This window comes from Eptesicus fuscus, chromosome 11 (assembly GCF_027574615.1).
Source record: "Eptesicus fuscus isolate TK198812 chromosome 11, DD_ASM_mEF_20220401, whole genome shotgun sequence".
NCBI classification, from domain to species: domain Eukaryota; kingdom Metazoa; phylum Chordata; class Mammalia; order Chiroptera; family Vespertilionidae; genus Eptesicus; species Eptesicus fuscus.
The window spans coordinates 78,786,019-78,801,177 of NC_072483.1; the positions used below are offsets into that span (position 1 = coordinate 78,786,019).

Consider the following 15,159-nt stretch of genomic DNA (forward strand, 5'->3'; position numbering starts at 1 on the left):
GAAATAGCGAAGCAGGCGCGGGAAGTGCCGGGGCCGCGTCTCGGTCGTGCACGTCTGTTTTTGCCGGCCGGCACGGGAAAGGGGAAAGGAGGACGCCGGGAGCCGCCACACGCACCCCCAGGGAGCCGCCGCGCTCCGGCAGCGGGGTTCGGGCGCCGGGCTCCGACCACTTCCAGAACGCTTCCGAGGCCCCGCCCCCCGGGGCTTCCCCGCCACCCGCGCTCATTTGCATGGCGCGGCTCCTCCCCCGCTGCCATTGGCCGGCGCCGCGCCCCGCCCACCGCCCCCCCACCGCGGCAGGGTTCCGCGCCCCGAGCCACCCGGAGGTGCAGGCAGCGGGCGGACTGTTAAACCGCGGCGGCGGCGGCGGCGGCTGGGGCAGGAGCGGGGCGCGCTCTGCAGACGAGTCAGCGGCGCCCCGGGTGGGGGAGGCGGGCGGGCGGCTAGAGACCACTTCAGCAGCCCCCACCACGGCCGGACCGAAGGTGCGGCGGCGGAGGGGAGCCAGGGCGCCCCAGCAGGCGAGTGGCCGGCGGCGTCGCAGTGGGGGGCAGCGGGGGTTGGGTCTCCCCTGCCGGGGACTGAGGCAGCGCGGGGAGGCAGGAGCGCCGAAGACCGCCGCGGGTGTGTGCGGGCCGGGCGACCGACCGGCAGCTCCCTCGCCCCTCGAATCCTCGGGGCTGGGGGACGCCGGGTCCCGGCACCGGATTGCGCTCTAGGGCAGGGGTCGGACCGAAGCCAGATTTAAACGGCTAAACCCTAACAGCCTTGGCCGTAGCTCCGGGGAGGGGAGGGAAGGGGTGGAGGGAGAGGTTGGGGGTGGACCTAGGCGCAGTCACGTGGGCGGGGGGCGGGGCTTGGCGAGCCTGCCTTTTGTTTTGGCGGGAGCGTGCGCAGAAGGCGGAACACGTGGTCTTGGTGGGGGCCCGCCCCTCGCTTCGGTTGCGGCGCCTCCGCGGGCGCGGCGGGGGCGGTGGCGGTGGCGGTGGCAGTTTTGGGGGAGTCACTGAGGCAGAGCCGGCTGTGCTAGGTGTAGCCCTCGTTTTCTTCCTTTGCTCCAGGCCGGCGTGGATGAGACGGGGGGCGTAGATGGAGGCGGGGAGCCCAGAGAGTTGCCGAGGGGCGTTGTCTAGAAGTTCGGGTCACTCTTCGGTGTGCCGGAGGGACCGGCGTGGCTGGGAAATGGGAGGTGGTGGGCTGTGTGGTAGCCGGAAAGGCGAGACTGTGTTGGGGGGTCATTGAATAAACCCCGGGGGAGGGTGCCGGTGGCGGGACGTCCGGGAGGGAAGGCGCTGCGTGGACGTCCGTCCGTGGGGTGTTCCTTCCTCCGGGAAGACCGGTGTTTGGTTGGTTCCTTGCCCCTTCAGCCTTGGGCACATCCCTCCGTTCCCCTCTGGTCTGCGGGGCAGGGGTTTGGGGCGGGGGGAAAGGGGGTGTCGGGGGCGGGGTGGGGTTCTTTTTTTTCTTTTTTTTGAACTGTGGGAAGCACTTTCCTTTTGATTTCCCCAAACTGGAGTCAGCTGGCGGGACGGAAGAGCAAGGCTGCTTTCGTCTCTCCTCAGCCGGTCGGCTCTCGCTTCGTGCCGAGTTTTGATCCGTAAGGGATGTTTTCAAAACGCTGCCGGAGGCCGGTTTGTTAGCGAAAGCCCGGGAGATGTTTACCAGTCCTGTGTGGACAAAACCGGCAGCGTTTTGGTTTTTTTTTGTTTTTTTTTTTTTTTTACCAGGGAAAAGCGCCTCTAAAAATAATGAGCGCGGGAGAAAGCCTGGTGCTCCGGAATGCGGGTTGCCGGCGCGGTTACCAGCTCCTTCCCGGGCCGGTCGCCGCCTCCCGTCCCTCCGGTCCCCGGGGAAGTAGTTTCCCGGCGCGGTCCCTGCCTTCAGGGGTTGGGAGGACCTCCAATGCCTGGTGTTAGCAAAAAAGTGATTATCATCATCTTTGCCAACCCCGCAAATAGAGAAATTGCCACGCCATGTGGCTTTATAACATAAGTCAGATTTTTTTTGTTTTTTTTTGTTTCTTCAAAGCCAGCAAACCGGAAAAGAATCTAAACAGTGAATCATGCAGTAGTATGTATTTGACTATCTTCCCAAATCTGCTGTAACTGTTATCGTTGGTTCTCCCTCCGTTTGCACCTCCTTACTCAGATCAGTGTCACGAGTGCCCTCATTTCCTCATAGTTTTAATCTAGATAGTCATTACTTACCTTTCCCAGCCCTGTGGAGCGGTTCACATTGATTTTATTATTTTTTTTTTTTACTTTTTTTGGGGGGTGTGGTGCCTTTTCACATAACAATTACCTTTTTTTGTTGTTAAATTTATTACAAAATAATTTGGAAAATCTGGACGAGTGCAAATAAAACTACAAGTAATGTGTGCTTCTCTTTAAATATTTTCCTATGCATTTTTGCGTATTTTTTTTCCTAAAAAGAAAAAAAAATGGAAGCATGCAGCATTTTCATCTAACTTACCTCATAAACATTCCCATGTCATTAGTCTTGGTAAAAATTATTTTTGGCAGCTTCACATTAATTAAATCAAGTAACTATCATATTTAATTTTTTTTTTTTTATTGGACGATGTTTGGGATGCTTCCAATGTTTTGCTAGTGTAAATTTCACTAACAGAATAGCCTTTACATAAATCTTTGGGGGAAAAAACCAGTTCCCCATAAATCTGTAAAAGAAGGATTACTGGGTCAAAGAGTCTTTGTGTTTATGTGCACATATGTGTGTTTAGGCTCTTGTAACATCACCAAATGTCCTTCCAGAATGTAAATGTTGTATTGGTTCCTACTCATGTACAGCATGAGCAGGCCTCACGTAACAGCTCTGATCATAATCTGGTGTTAGCATTAAAATGAAAACCTTGCTTTAATTTGCATTAAATTTTTTATCACTTAATGTCTGTGATGTATCTACTTTCCTAAGTTATTGTAAGCTGCTTGAGGGAGAGGGATATACTAGTATTTGACATGCTGCGAATCACATAGTGGGTGTTTAATAAATATTTGCCAATTGAAGCTCAAGAAATTGTCTTTTTTTTTTTTCCTTTGGTCTTACTCAATTTACAAGTAAATTGTTGGCAGTATACTACCTATTGTTTCACTGATTGATTTGAGTACTCATTCCTGTGTGTGTGTGTGTGTGTGTAGTGTGCATGTGGGGGACACAGATCTTATCACAGTTATCTACTAAAAGGTCCCGTGACTTTCCATTGTCCAACTACTGCATTATCTAAGAGCTCCATCCACTTTTAATACCATTTATCATGATAACATAGACTTTCATTTCCTTTATTCATTCATCTAGCTTGTATGGAATTCACTTACAAATTTCACTTTAATCATCCTTTCACTTGTCTTTTTTTTTTAAACCCTACTGCCTAAAGTTCCTTTGTTTCATTATTCATATTGTTCTTAATAACCTACCAATGATTGCCTATAACATATTTTACTGTCTTTACCATGTAAAACTTTTGTCATGTTTTTCATTTACTCAGTTATTTCCATTTATTTTACATTTATCTATATATAATTAGAAAGGAGGAGAAAGTTTCAGGTTTAGAATTGTATTGGATTGTTTATTGATTAGGTTTGTCAAGCTATAAACACAAGGAATGGGGCTGCTTATAGCAGGAGTGATAGGTCATTAGCAACCAGTTCACTGACTTGAAAGCATATCATCTCTTATACTTCTATCCTTAAAATTTTTACTGTATTATAGGACTACAATGAATGACACTGAGTTATCAATAAAATCTTACTTTCAGTCTATTTCATTTAGAAAGGCAAAGAAGGTAGCAGTGCCATTTCCAAAAGACTTGTGGGTTGTTTTTTTTCCCCTTGTAAATGTCCTGAAGAGATTCCACTTCTTCCCTGATCATGTGGGATAAGTAAGCTACCACTAATGTTAATAAAAATGGTAATATTGTACTTGCCTGTAGACAGTCTATAATGAAATTCTGAAGACAATTCATAATGGAAGTTTTTAATACTTGATAGTATTTGTAGGTTTTTAGAAACACTGGATGTGAAAATTCTCTATTGCAGAATTGGGAGGAAATGCATTCATTTAATATTAAGGCTTTGTTAATATTTTTAATGAACTTTTTATTTATTGTATGTTTCTAGTACTATACGACCAAGGATTCCTAAGCATGTTTTTAAAAGTAATTTTTAAAATGTTTTATTTGGTAGTAGGCCATTAATCAGTGTTTAACCACATAAAGTTAAATTGGAGCCAAAATCTATAGACTGAGCAAATGTGATAGTGTTTTCTAAATATAAATTTCTGGATCCAAGTTGATGTACACAGGGGGAAAAAAAGACTATTTATATTCTTATGAGTCATGCACTTATAACTGAATAGTAATAATTCTGCTAGAAGTGTGATCTGTTTGATGTGTTATGTGACCACCCAAGTGGCTTTATCTTTAATTAAATCCTTTTAGTCTTCAAAGAGAATTCCTTTTTAGGCATAGTTTTCAGAGTGGAAGTTTTTGCTATAAATTTGTTGAGTACAAAGTACTGAGGTAACTGTACCCTGGTCACGCCAATTACTGCATTGTTTTCTGCTGTAAATTGAGAATGCCCATATGGGGCATAAATCTTGAAAACAAAACACCGTATCTAGAATTTATACCTTACATTAATTCCTAGATTTTAGAGGAATAAAATTATACTAGTGTGAACTCTTTCTCATTGCTTTTATTGTTTTAATTAGATTTTTCCTTTATGAGTTACACATTAGAAATTGAATCCCTGTGTATTTAGTAAGTTTGAAAGAGCTGCTCATATTTTGCTAAAATAATTTTTTTCTTACTTTCTTTAACTGTTATAATGGATCAGCTCTCTGAGACACATTTAAGTTTTAAGTGTGTAAATAATTTAATATTCATTTCTACTTCAGTGTTCTCCCATCTCAGAATGCCATTGGTAGACTTTTCACTGTCTTTTAACTTACGGATGAGTCAGCCTTTTTGTGTACTTTATTCCTAGTTTGTGTTTCTGCTCTGCATTTAAGAGAATTGGGATTATCTAGACTCCAACTGAAAGAGTAAATTTAATGTTCAGGGGTAGACTTGGATAGGATATTTTCCATGGACTATGTGGAATGTACGTGCCCATTCTAGAATATAAATCATAGTCAAATCTGCAGCAGTATTTTAGGGGAAGGAAAATCAGATTTGGTCTTTTCTTTTTAGTGTTCCTTTTTAGGAGGAAGGGTGTTCTTAATCTAGATTGTCTAGATTATCAGGTTCAACTCTGTAAACTATATTGGCAAACTTGATTTTCTTTAGAAAGTATAGTATGTCAAAAAGTATTTGGTATATGTGACCTATGTATTAATTTGTAGAGATCTGATTACTAAATGTCATGATCAATTCTAATTATTGACATCATAATTATCTCACTATGTACATACATATTTTGTGAGCTGACATATTTACCATATCTAATGTCCAAGGAGATTGCATTTAATGCTAAATTCATAAATATATATGATTTATAAATCTTAAAAATATAGATGGTTACTTAAGGAAACATTTTGGAGACAACAGAGGGAGTCTTTTTATTTGTAGTAATACTATCAGAACAACCGATTTCTTTCTTAATTAACAATATATGTTCTTTGGATTAAATTGTAGACCAAAATTGGAATTGAAATTGTAGACTTAGCTTTTTTTACTAAATTAATTTGCTTTTATTTATAACAATGAAATTTAACCTAAAAGAAAGAAAAGTTTTGATTCTATGTAGTTTCTTTTTGTTTTTCTTGCCACCCCCCAAAATTTCTGGGGAGCAGATGTGCTGAGGAATTACTATTTATTTTGATTTAAACTGGAATGTAAGTTGAAAATTCTATTGTAAAAATATAATAGTAAAATTCATGTCCAGGAACTATAACTGATTTTTGGATTATCTAGAACTATTGCTTCTTGACAGATAATCAAAATTATCTAGTTGCTTTCTTTGAAAAGTTACTGATATAGTTTCTGGTGGTTTTGCTTCTTAAATCCTGTTAATTTAACATTTAAGTTTCTATATGTTGTGGTTAAAGAAATTTAATTATTTTTCTCAGTTTTATCCCATCCTGATTCTTTGAAGTCCCATAGCATTAGACTAACCTCTGTTAGAGAAGAGACCTATTTTGTCTGAATATATTGGGTGTATATGAAATAAATAATTATCAAAGATGATAGTGGCACCTTGAATAAATAGAGTACAGTATTTTACCAGCTAGAAAGAAAATTTTTAGATTTAACTAAGATCCAAATACTTTCCCACATACACAATCTTGTGCATAGTTAGAAACTGAATAGTCAAGATGCTTCTTAGCTTTTTGAGGATTTACATTTTCAATATTCTTTCTGTATAACCTAAAGTATTATAGGTGTCTGCAAATACTAAACAACATGTTTGGCTAGGAATTTTGGGCATGGAAATTTTTTTTTATTTTTTTGGCATGGAAATATTTTAGTTAATGGTTGATTCCTGTTTAATTGGCAAGATGTATGTGTGTCATGTACTTTATATTGTGTACTATCTGTACAGTAGTACTTAACAACATGTGCAGTTGACCACATAAAATGTGACTTATCCAAATTGGGTTTTTGCTAAATGTAAAATAAACATTGGATTTTGAAGATGTAGCACACATATAGAACATAAGATATCTTCCCAAGCAATTTTTATATTGATGACATGTTGAAGTAATATTTTGTATCTGATGGGTTTAATGAAATATGTTTCTTTTTACTTTTAAATATGTCTAGTAGGAAATATAAAGTTACAAATGTAACTCACATGGTATTTTTTATTGGGCAGCAAAGTTTTATGCTAATGCTTCCTAGTCTTAAGATTCCTTTCACAATAAGTATCTCATGAATCTCCTTCCTTGAAATTTTTAAATAATTATATTATTTTGGATGGTATTTGTTGAAGAAATACTTATTAAGGGCCTGCTATGTACCAAACAATATTCTAGGACAGTGGTCGGCAAACCGCGGCTCGCGAGCCACATGCGCTCTTTGGCCCCTTGAGTGTGGCTCTTCCACAAAATACCACATGCGGGCGAGCACATACAGTGCGATTGAAACTTCGTGGCCCATGCGCAGAAGTCGGTTTTCGGCTCTCAAAAGAAATTTCAATCGTTGTACTGTTGATATTTGGCTGTGTTGACTAATGAGTTTGCCGACCACTGTTCTAGGATATAGCAGTGAATGAAAACATTCAAATCCTGCCTTCCTTCAGCTTTCATTCTAGTGGGAAAAATATGAGATATTTTTTTAGTAAAAATGTTAAATGAACTATTTGTTGTAAGTATGCCATTAATTAATATAATAATTAATTTTATGCATTATAATACATTGTATCATTTATGGAGTGGCATATGCTATTTCTTTTGGTATTTATCTCTCCTTTGCTTACTTTAATAGCTCCCTAACTAGTATCCCTACCGTCATTCTTGTAAGCTGTTTTCATTTTTTCTCCAATACAACTTTTTTTATCTATAGAACAGTCACAGTAATTTTTAAATAAAAATGTAAATCAGATCATGTTACTTCCTCTTCCTATAATTTACATACAATGTCTATGGTTTAACCCTATATATCTATTGGATCTTATTTCCTATTACTCGCTCTCTTCGGCTCATTATGCTCTAGGCAATTTGTCATTTGTTCCACAAACACATCAAGTTTATTCCTGCCTGAAAGCTTTCTATTAGTTGTCTTTCTTCCTTGGAAGTCTCTCAGCCCTAAATCTTGTTTAGCTTCTTATTGACATTTCAGGTCTGAGGGCAGACAGATGTCACCAACACAGAAGCCTGCCTTCATCTACAAATCTAAATTAATTCCTATCCAAATATAGTCATGTACTATCACTCTACTTGGTTTAACTTTCATAAAGACACTATGAAACCCTTATTTACTTGCTATGTTCATATTTTAATATTTATCCAAATCTACCATTTTCTAAATTGTAAGGTCCATGAGAATAGAAACTTTATTTTTCATATTCACTGTCATTTTTCTTATTACCTAAGATAGTGTCTGTTACACATTGTTCAATAAATAGGCGTTAACTGAATTATTGAATGTGAGGTTTTAGATGGACTATATGTTAAATGAAAGTTGAAATCTAGTGTTGGCTACTTCTTCGTTTCCTGCTTTAAAATGTCAACTGGCTTATTTCCATAATTTTTGGAAATTTTTATTTTGTTCTATTTTTAAAATATGAAATAGGTTTTCAGCTGCCATTCATAAGCACTTCTCTATAAATAACATGTTATGGTATGGATAGTTTTTATACCCAAATGAAAACTAGATGGCTTTACTTATAGCTAGATATTTTCACTATGTTAATTTTTAAATTGGCTTCTGAAATACTGGAGACATCTTTAAGAGCTATAAAATGATTGTGATGATGTGAAACATATATTATGGAATTAATAGAGATCATCTTAAAGTGAATTTGCAGAATTATTGTTTATTGTTTTATGCTCTCAAATTAGTATTCTTATGGATTCTGCCTCTAACCAGTTGTCCATAGTGCATAAAATGAAATAATACATGATTGAAAATAATTACAATATGAAACTGTATAATGGTCAAAACCATTAATGGTAAACTTAATGACTTCCAGAAGTTGCACTCTCAATTGTTATATTAAAATTATTTTAAGTGCTTGTTTTATTTAGTATTTAATTTTGAGGAAGTCAAACTTGTCAAAATTTTTTTCTTTTATGAATAATATTTTTGGTGTCATATCTAAAAAAAAATCTTTGCCTAACCCAATATCGCAAAGGTTTTCTTCCAGAAATTTTATGTTTGTAAGTTTTATAGTTAGGTCTATGATCTATCCTGGTATATGTAACCATTTTTATATGTTATGAGTCATAGGTTTAAGGCTCAGTTTGTTTTAATTGCATTTGAATGTCCTATTGTTCCAGAACCATTTGTTAAAAAAACTAGTCTTTCTACATTGAATTGCCATTACATCTTTGTCAAAAATCAATTGGCCATGTGTGTGTGTGTGTGGTGGGGGGGGGGGGGGGGGGGGAGGTGTCTTTTTTGGAGTGCTCTATTTTTCTCATTGATTTATATGTTTATTCTTCTACCAGTGCCACACTATGTTGACCACTGCAAGTAATATGTAATATGGGTCCTTCAACTATGTTTTTATTGTTTTGGCTATACTTGTACTTTTGCCTTTTCATATACATTTTTCAACATGTTGACATCAGCAAAAACTCCTGTCAAGATTTTGATTGGTGGGATTGTGATGAATCTGTAGATCTTTTAAGAAGAATACACATTGTGATAACATTTAATAATCTAATCCATGAACACAGTCTATCACTCCATTTATTTAGATACTAGAGGCCCAGTGCATGATTGAATCATGCACGTGTAGGGTCCCCTACATGCTTTCGCTTTTCGCGGTGGAGCTGGGTGCCTGTCCGCTGGTGCACCAGGCCTTTCAGAAGCCTCCGGCTCGGCGGAGGCTTCTGAAAGGCCTGGTGCCGGAGCAGACAGGCACCCAGCTCCCCCACTTTTGATGGTCCGCGGCCGCTGAGGGGGGCTACCCTGCTGTTGAGGGGGGCTGCCGTGGACACCTGGCTACCCTGCCGTTGAGAAGCGCAGCCGGGTGTCCGCGGCAGGCCCCCTCAGCGGCCGCAGATCTGGCCATTGAGAGGCGCAGGGGGCAGGACCGCCCCCTGCGCCTCTCAACAGCAGGGTAGCCCCCCTCAGTGGCAGCGGATCCGTGCCTCTCAATGGCCGGATAGGCCACCCCGAGTCCCGCCCCCCAGCCTCCCGCCGCCCAATCGTGGGCGTAGCAGAGTGATGGTAATTTACATGTTACGCTATTATTAGATAGGACTAGAGGCCTGATGCACTAAATTCGTGCATAGGTAGGGCCCCTAGGCCTGGCCAGCGATCAGGGCCAACCTGTGGGGTGACCAGTGGGGCGATCGGGGGCCCTCTGCTGGCACCCACTTTGGCCAGCCTGGTGCCGCTTGCTTGCTGGCCTTGCCTCCTGCCACCATGGCCCACTCACCAGCCAGTCCTGCCACCGCTGCCGGTTGCCTCCCTCTGCGGAGCGACCGGCGGGGCTCTTGCGGGGGGCCCCCGTTGGCACCCGCCTTGGCTGCCCTGGGGCCTGCAGGCTGGGGGCAGCTCCTGTGTTAAGTGTCTGGTGGCCAGTGCGCATCATAGCGACCAGTCGTTCCATCAGTGTTCCACCGTTTGGTCGATTTGCATATTAGGTTCTTATTATATAAGATTCCTTTATTTTTTTATTTTTTGTTTCCTAGTATATAGGTCAGATATTTTGTTAGATATATATCTAAATATTTCAAAGTTTTGGAATTAATATTTTTTAAAAATTTTCTATTTCTAGGTTTTTGTTTCTAGTATATAGAAATATAAATGACTTTTGTATCTTGACCTTACACTGCTACCTTAGTAAACTCATTAGATGTAGGAGCTTTTTTTGTATATTCCTTGGGATATTCTTTGTAGAAAATTAGGCCATCATCTGTGAATAGACACAGTTTTTATTTTTACTTTCCCATTGGTATGGTATGCCTTTTATTTCTCTTTTCTTCTCCTATTTCACTGGCTAAGACTTCCAGTATGATGATGAATAAGAGGGGTGAAAAAAGACATCTTGCCTCATTCCTAATCTTAGGGCAAAAGTGTTCAGTCTTTCATTTAATTATGTAGTTATCTTTAGGCTTTTGCATAGATGCTTTTTGTCAGGTTAAGCAGTATCCCTTTTTCCCCTAATTTGCTAAGTTTTTTTTTTTTCGTTAATCATGAGTAGATTTTGGATTTTGCAAATATTTTTTCTTTATTAATATCATCTTTTTCCTTTAGTTTTTTAATATGATGATTTCTATGATTTAATTTTTTAAATTTTCAATGTTGAACCAGTCTTGCATTTATGGAATAAGCCATAATAGGTTGTGACATATTATCCTTTTTATATATTGCTGTATTTGTAACATTTATTTTAAAAATAATAATTGAAATATTTGTTATTACTACTAATTGCTAAATCCTAGAGGGGTGGTCCCTCAACCCAGCCTGCACCCTGGGGGAACGGGCCTAAACTGGCAGTCGGACATCCCTCTCACAATCCAGGACCACTGGCTCCTAACTGCTCGCCTGCTTGCCTGATCTCCCCCTAACCACTATGCCTGCCTGCTTCATTGCCCCTAACCACTCGCCTGCCTGCCTGGTCACCCCTAACCATTCTACCTGCCTGCCTGATCGCCCCTAACCACTCGCCTGCCTGCCTGATCGCCCCTAACTGCTCGCCTGCCTACCTGATCACCCCTAACCGCCTCTGCCTCAGCCCCCGCTGCCACGGCTTCATCCGGAAGGACGTCTGGCTGTCTGGTCTAATTAGCATATTATGCTTTTATTATTGTAGATATTTCCTTCATTACTGGTGAGCTTGAGTATATGTTTAATGACTATTTGGATATTGTCATCTGTGAAATGCCTGACTGTTCTATTCATTGCCCATTAATAGGAGTTCCTTATATATTTTGGATACTAATTTTTTTTTTCTTCAATTTTTTAAATTAAGGTATTATATGTGTACATATCTTTGGATACTAATTCTTTATCTAGTATATATGTTGTAGATATTTATTTCTAGTCTGTGGCTTGCTTTTAACCCTATATATGTTTTTTTAATTGCATAGAAGTTTTTGTGTCTCTTTTTTCTTTTGACTATTCTTGCTAGTCTTTACAAGGAATTAGCTTTTGGTTTTCAATTTTTAAATAGGAATTAAAGGTATAGAGTTACAGCTAGCACATTGCATGGGGACATAACATATATATTAGTGTGGCCATTTAAGTTACTGTTAACTGTCATGTGTGTTGAAACAAAATTAGGGAGTATCACAGCTCCAAAGTATCTTCAAAAATTTAAATTGTTAATGATTAAAATTTTTTCACTAACTATTCAGTCTTCATAATTTTTAATGGTACCGAATTAACTTTTCTATATTTCACAATACATGGTTTTATATTTCTTCTTTTGATAAAATACAGTGAAATTTGTTTAATTATGAGATAAATATTTAGTGGTCATCTGGAACAGTCCCCTATTTTCCATGCAGGATTAACAGCTCTATAATGATAAGGGAAAAAAAAGTTATTGCAGATGCTTTTTCAGGAAAAAAATTTGTGCATTGCACATTAGCCGAGTTTTCATTATCATATTATTTTTAACAGCTATTAAATTACATACTTTTTTATTTGTAGTTCAGCTCACATCTTACATTTCTAGTATATTTTGGTTATTGTTATTAATACTGTTTAGATTATAAAATTTAAATGAGAAATGGAGGTTTTGATCAATTTACTATATTTTTTAAAGATAATTCATTCTTACTTTTGGCTGAAAGTTTGGGATTGAATTACATTTTAAAGTATGATCCCCAGATTCCAGGTTGGAATTTTTTGACTCTCTCTAAACATTGTTTAAAAGTGGAGTCTTGAGATGTACAGTTGGGCTTTGAACAATATCAGTATGAAATGCATGGGTCCACTTACACACTGTGTGCTTTTTTTCAATTAATACTGTAAGTCTGTTTCTCTTATTTTCTTAATACCATTTTTTTCTACTTTACTTTATTGTAAGAATGCATATAACATACAAAATATTAGTCAATCAACTATGTTATCATTTTGGGGGGAGTCAAATATGCCGATTTTTGACTGTGTGGGAGGTTGAAGCCCCTAACCCCTGCGTTGTTCAAGGGTCAACTGTATTACATTCACAAATATTTGTCTAACACTTATTGTGCTAGGTAGTGTGAAACTTTAATTGGAGTTTTGGGTATAGGCCCATAGTCAGAGTGAAGAATAGTTTAGTGCTAGTTGAATTCCTTATGAGCTAGGAAAGAGCAGAGATAGTGTTAGGTGTTGGGGAAAAAAAAAGGAGTTTGATTTAGTTCATGTTTTAATCAGAGACATTAAAAATGTTGCCCTGGGAAGGCATATAAGCATAAAACTCTTTTCTAGATATCTGATTACTTATTTTTACATTGCTTTAGGTTTCCAATAATTATCTGCAGGATTCGCCATGACCCCAGCTCTGAGGGAGGCAGCAACAAAGGGTATCTGCTTTTCATCTTTACCAAGTACCATGGAGTCTGACAAGATGCTATGCATGGAAGGCCCAAGAACTATGGATGAAAAGCTAAAGGGAGACACTTTCTCTCAGATGCTGGGATTTCCAACTCCTGAACCTACTCTTAACACTAATTTTGTGAATTTAAAACATTTTGGCTCCCCTCAGTCTTCAAAACATTATCAGACTGTTCTTTTAATGGGTTCTAATTCTACATTAAATAAATACAATAAGAATTATAAACAAAAGAAATTAGGGGAACCCAACTGCAATAAGCTGAAAAACATACTGTGTAATGGCAGCAACATTCAGCTCAGTAAAGTTTGTCATTCTCATTCTGAAGAGTTCATCAAAAAGGAACCTCTGTCAGATAACACAAGCAAGTGCATGACAGATGTAAAAATTACTTTGGATTCAAATATAACCAAAGACACTAATGTAGATAAAGTACAACTACAAAACTGTAAATGGTACCAGAAAAATGCACTTTTGGATAAAGTTACTGATGCTGAGATTAAAAAGAGTTTATTGCACTGTGCTCAAAAGAAAATTGGGCCTGGCCATTCAAATGTGCCTGCTAGTTCCTCAGCTTCTGAAAAAGAAGAGGAAGTGAATGCTCGTTTACTTAATTGTATAAGCAAACAGAAAATTTTACTTAGTCAGGCTAGAAGAACTCAGAAACATTTGCAGATGCTCCTGGCAAAGCATGTTGTTAAGCACTATGGTCAGCAAATGAAATTTTCTATGAAACATCAACTCCCCAAAATGAAGATTTTTCATGAACCTACTACAGTTTTGGATAACAGTTTTTCTAAATGCACTGAAATTAAGCCAGACATCAACTTACTGACTGCTGAGAATAAATTATGGAATGATACAAAAAATGGCTTTGCACGGTGTACAGCTGCAGAAATCCAAAGATTTGCACTGTCTGCTACAGGGCTGTTGACTCATGTTGAAGAGGGTCTGGATTCTGATGCAACTGATAGCAGCTCTGATGACGATTTGGATGAATATACCATTAGAAAAAATGTGGCAGTGTAAGTGCAAAATTATCATTAAACTTTTTCCTGTTCTATATATGGTGGCAATTTTTTTTATTTCAAGATATATTAAAAAGAAATAGATTGTCTAAAAGCTTAATGCCTTAATCTTTGTTATAGAACTGACAAAATTTAAAGGTGTGTTACTATTTAAATTTCTATGTTTGAATATATATGTGCTATTTAAAAATAAGTTACTTAACTATCTAGGAAAAACCAATACAGAAATAATAAAATCTAACTGGCTGTAAGTAAGCATCTTTCTTATTCTTGAATAAAATAGGCTATAGATAAGGCCCAACATTTTGCTTAAGTGATCTAGCCAATATGTATATCTAAACTCAAAAAATATGAAGTCCACACATAGGGAGGCCTCATTGACTTAAGAAGTTTATCAGTTGAGAGTACATATAAGTTGATCTGCTACATTTATTTTTAACTATTTATATATTTGTATTCAAAGCTTTCAGCTGTGGTCTTCACCAGCTTAGTAAATTTTTGCTAGATTAATGTAGCCAAAACAAACTGTAATGTTAGGTTTTAGATACCTGTTGAATGCTTATCATGTGCTGGACCCTAGTGAGTCTAAATATTCACAGCCTCTGTCCTCTTAGAATCTAACCTACTTCAAAGAGAGGTTTCTAGATAATGAAAACAAAACAAAAAAAAAAACAACAGAGCAAAATAGTTTTACTTATCATGTTAATATTCCAGAACAGCTCTATCTCAGGGGAGTTTCTGAGATGATGGAATGCTCTATATCTGTGTTATCCAGTAGGCACTAGCCTCTTGTGGCCAATGAGCACTTGGTGAAATGTGACCAGAACAACTAAGAAAGTAAATTTTTAATTTTTTTAAAATTTGAATTACTTTTATTTAAATAGCCAGATAGAACATAGTTTTCAATCTAGCTTCCAGGGAATCTGTTAATGTTCCTAAATTTAAATTGATGCAAAATA

At 38.6% G+C, this 15,159-nt stretch overlaps 1 protein-coding gene across 2 annotated transcripts in view; it reads left to right on the forward strand.

Moving 5' to 3' along the window:
* Nucleotides 1–366: 366 nt before the first annotated feature.
* The window catches only part of KANSL1L (KAT8 regulatory NSL complex subunit 1 like), a 96,834-nt gene continuing 82,041 nt past the window's right edge, over nucleotides 367–15,159 (forward strand). For both annotated transcript variants that reach the window (XM_008145210.3, XM_054723292.1), the window contains exons 1-2: nucleotides 367–521; nucleotides 13,081–14,197. In XM_008145210.3, coding sequence (XP_008143432.2) covers nucleotides 13,110–14,197 — 1,088 coding nt within the window. In that variant the 5' untranslated portion in view covers nucleotides 367–521; nucleotides 13,081–13,109. The remainder of the gene's footprint in view (nucleotides 522–13,080; nucleotides 14,198–15,159) is intronic.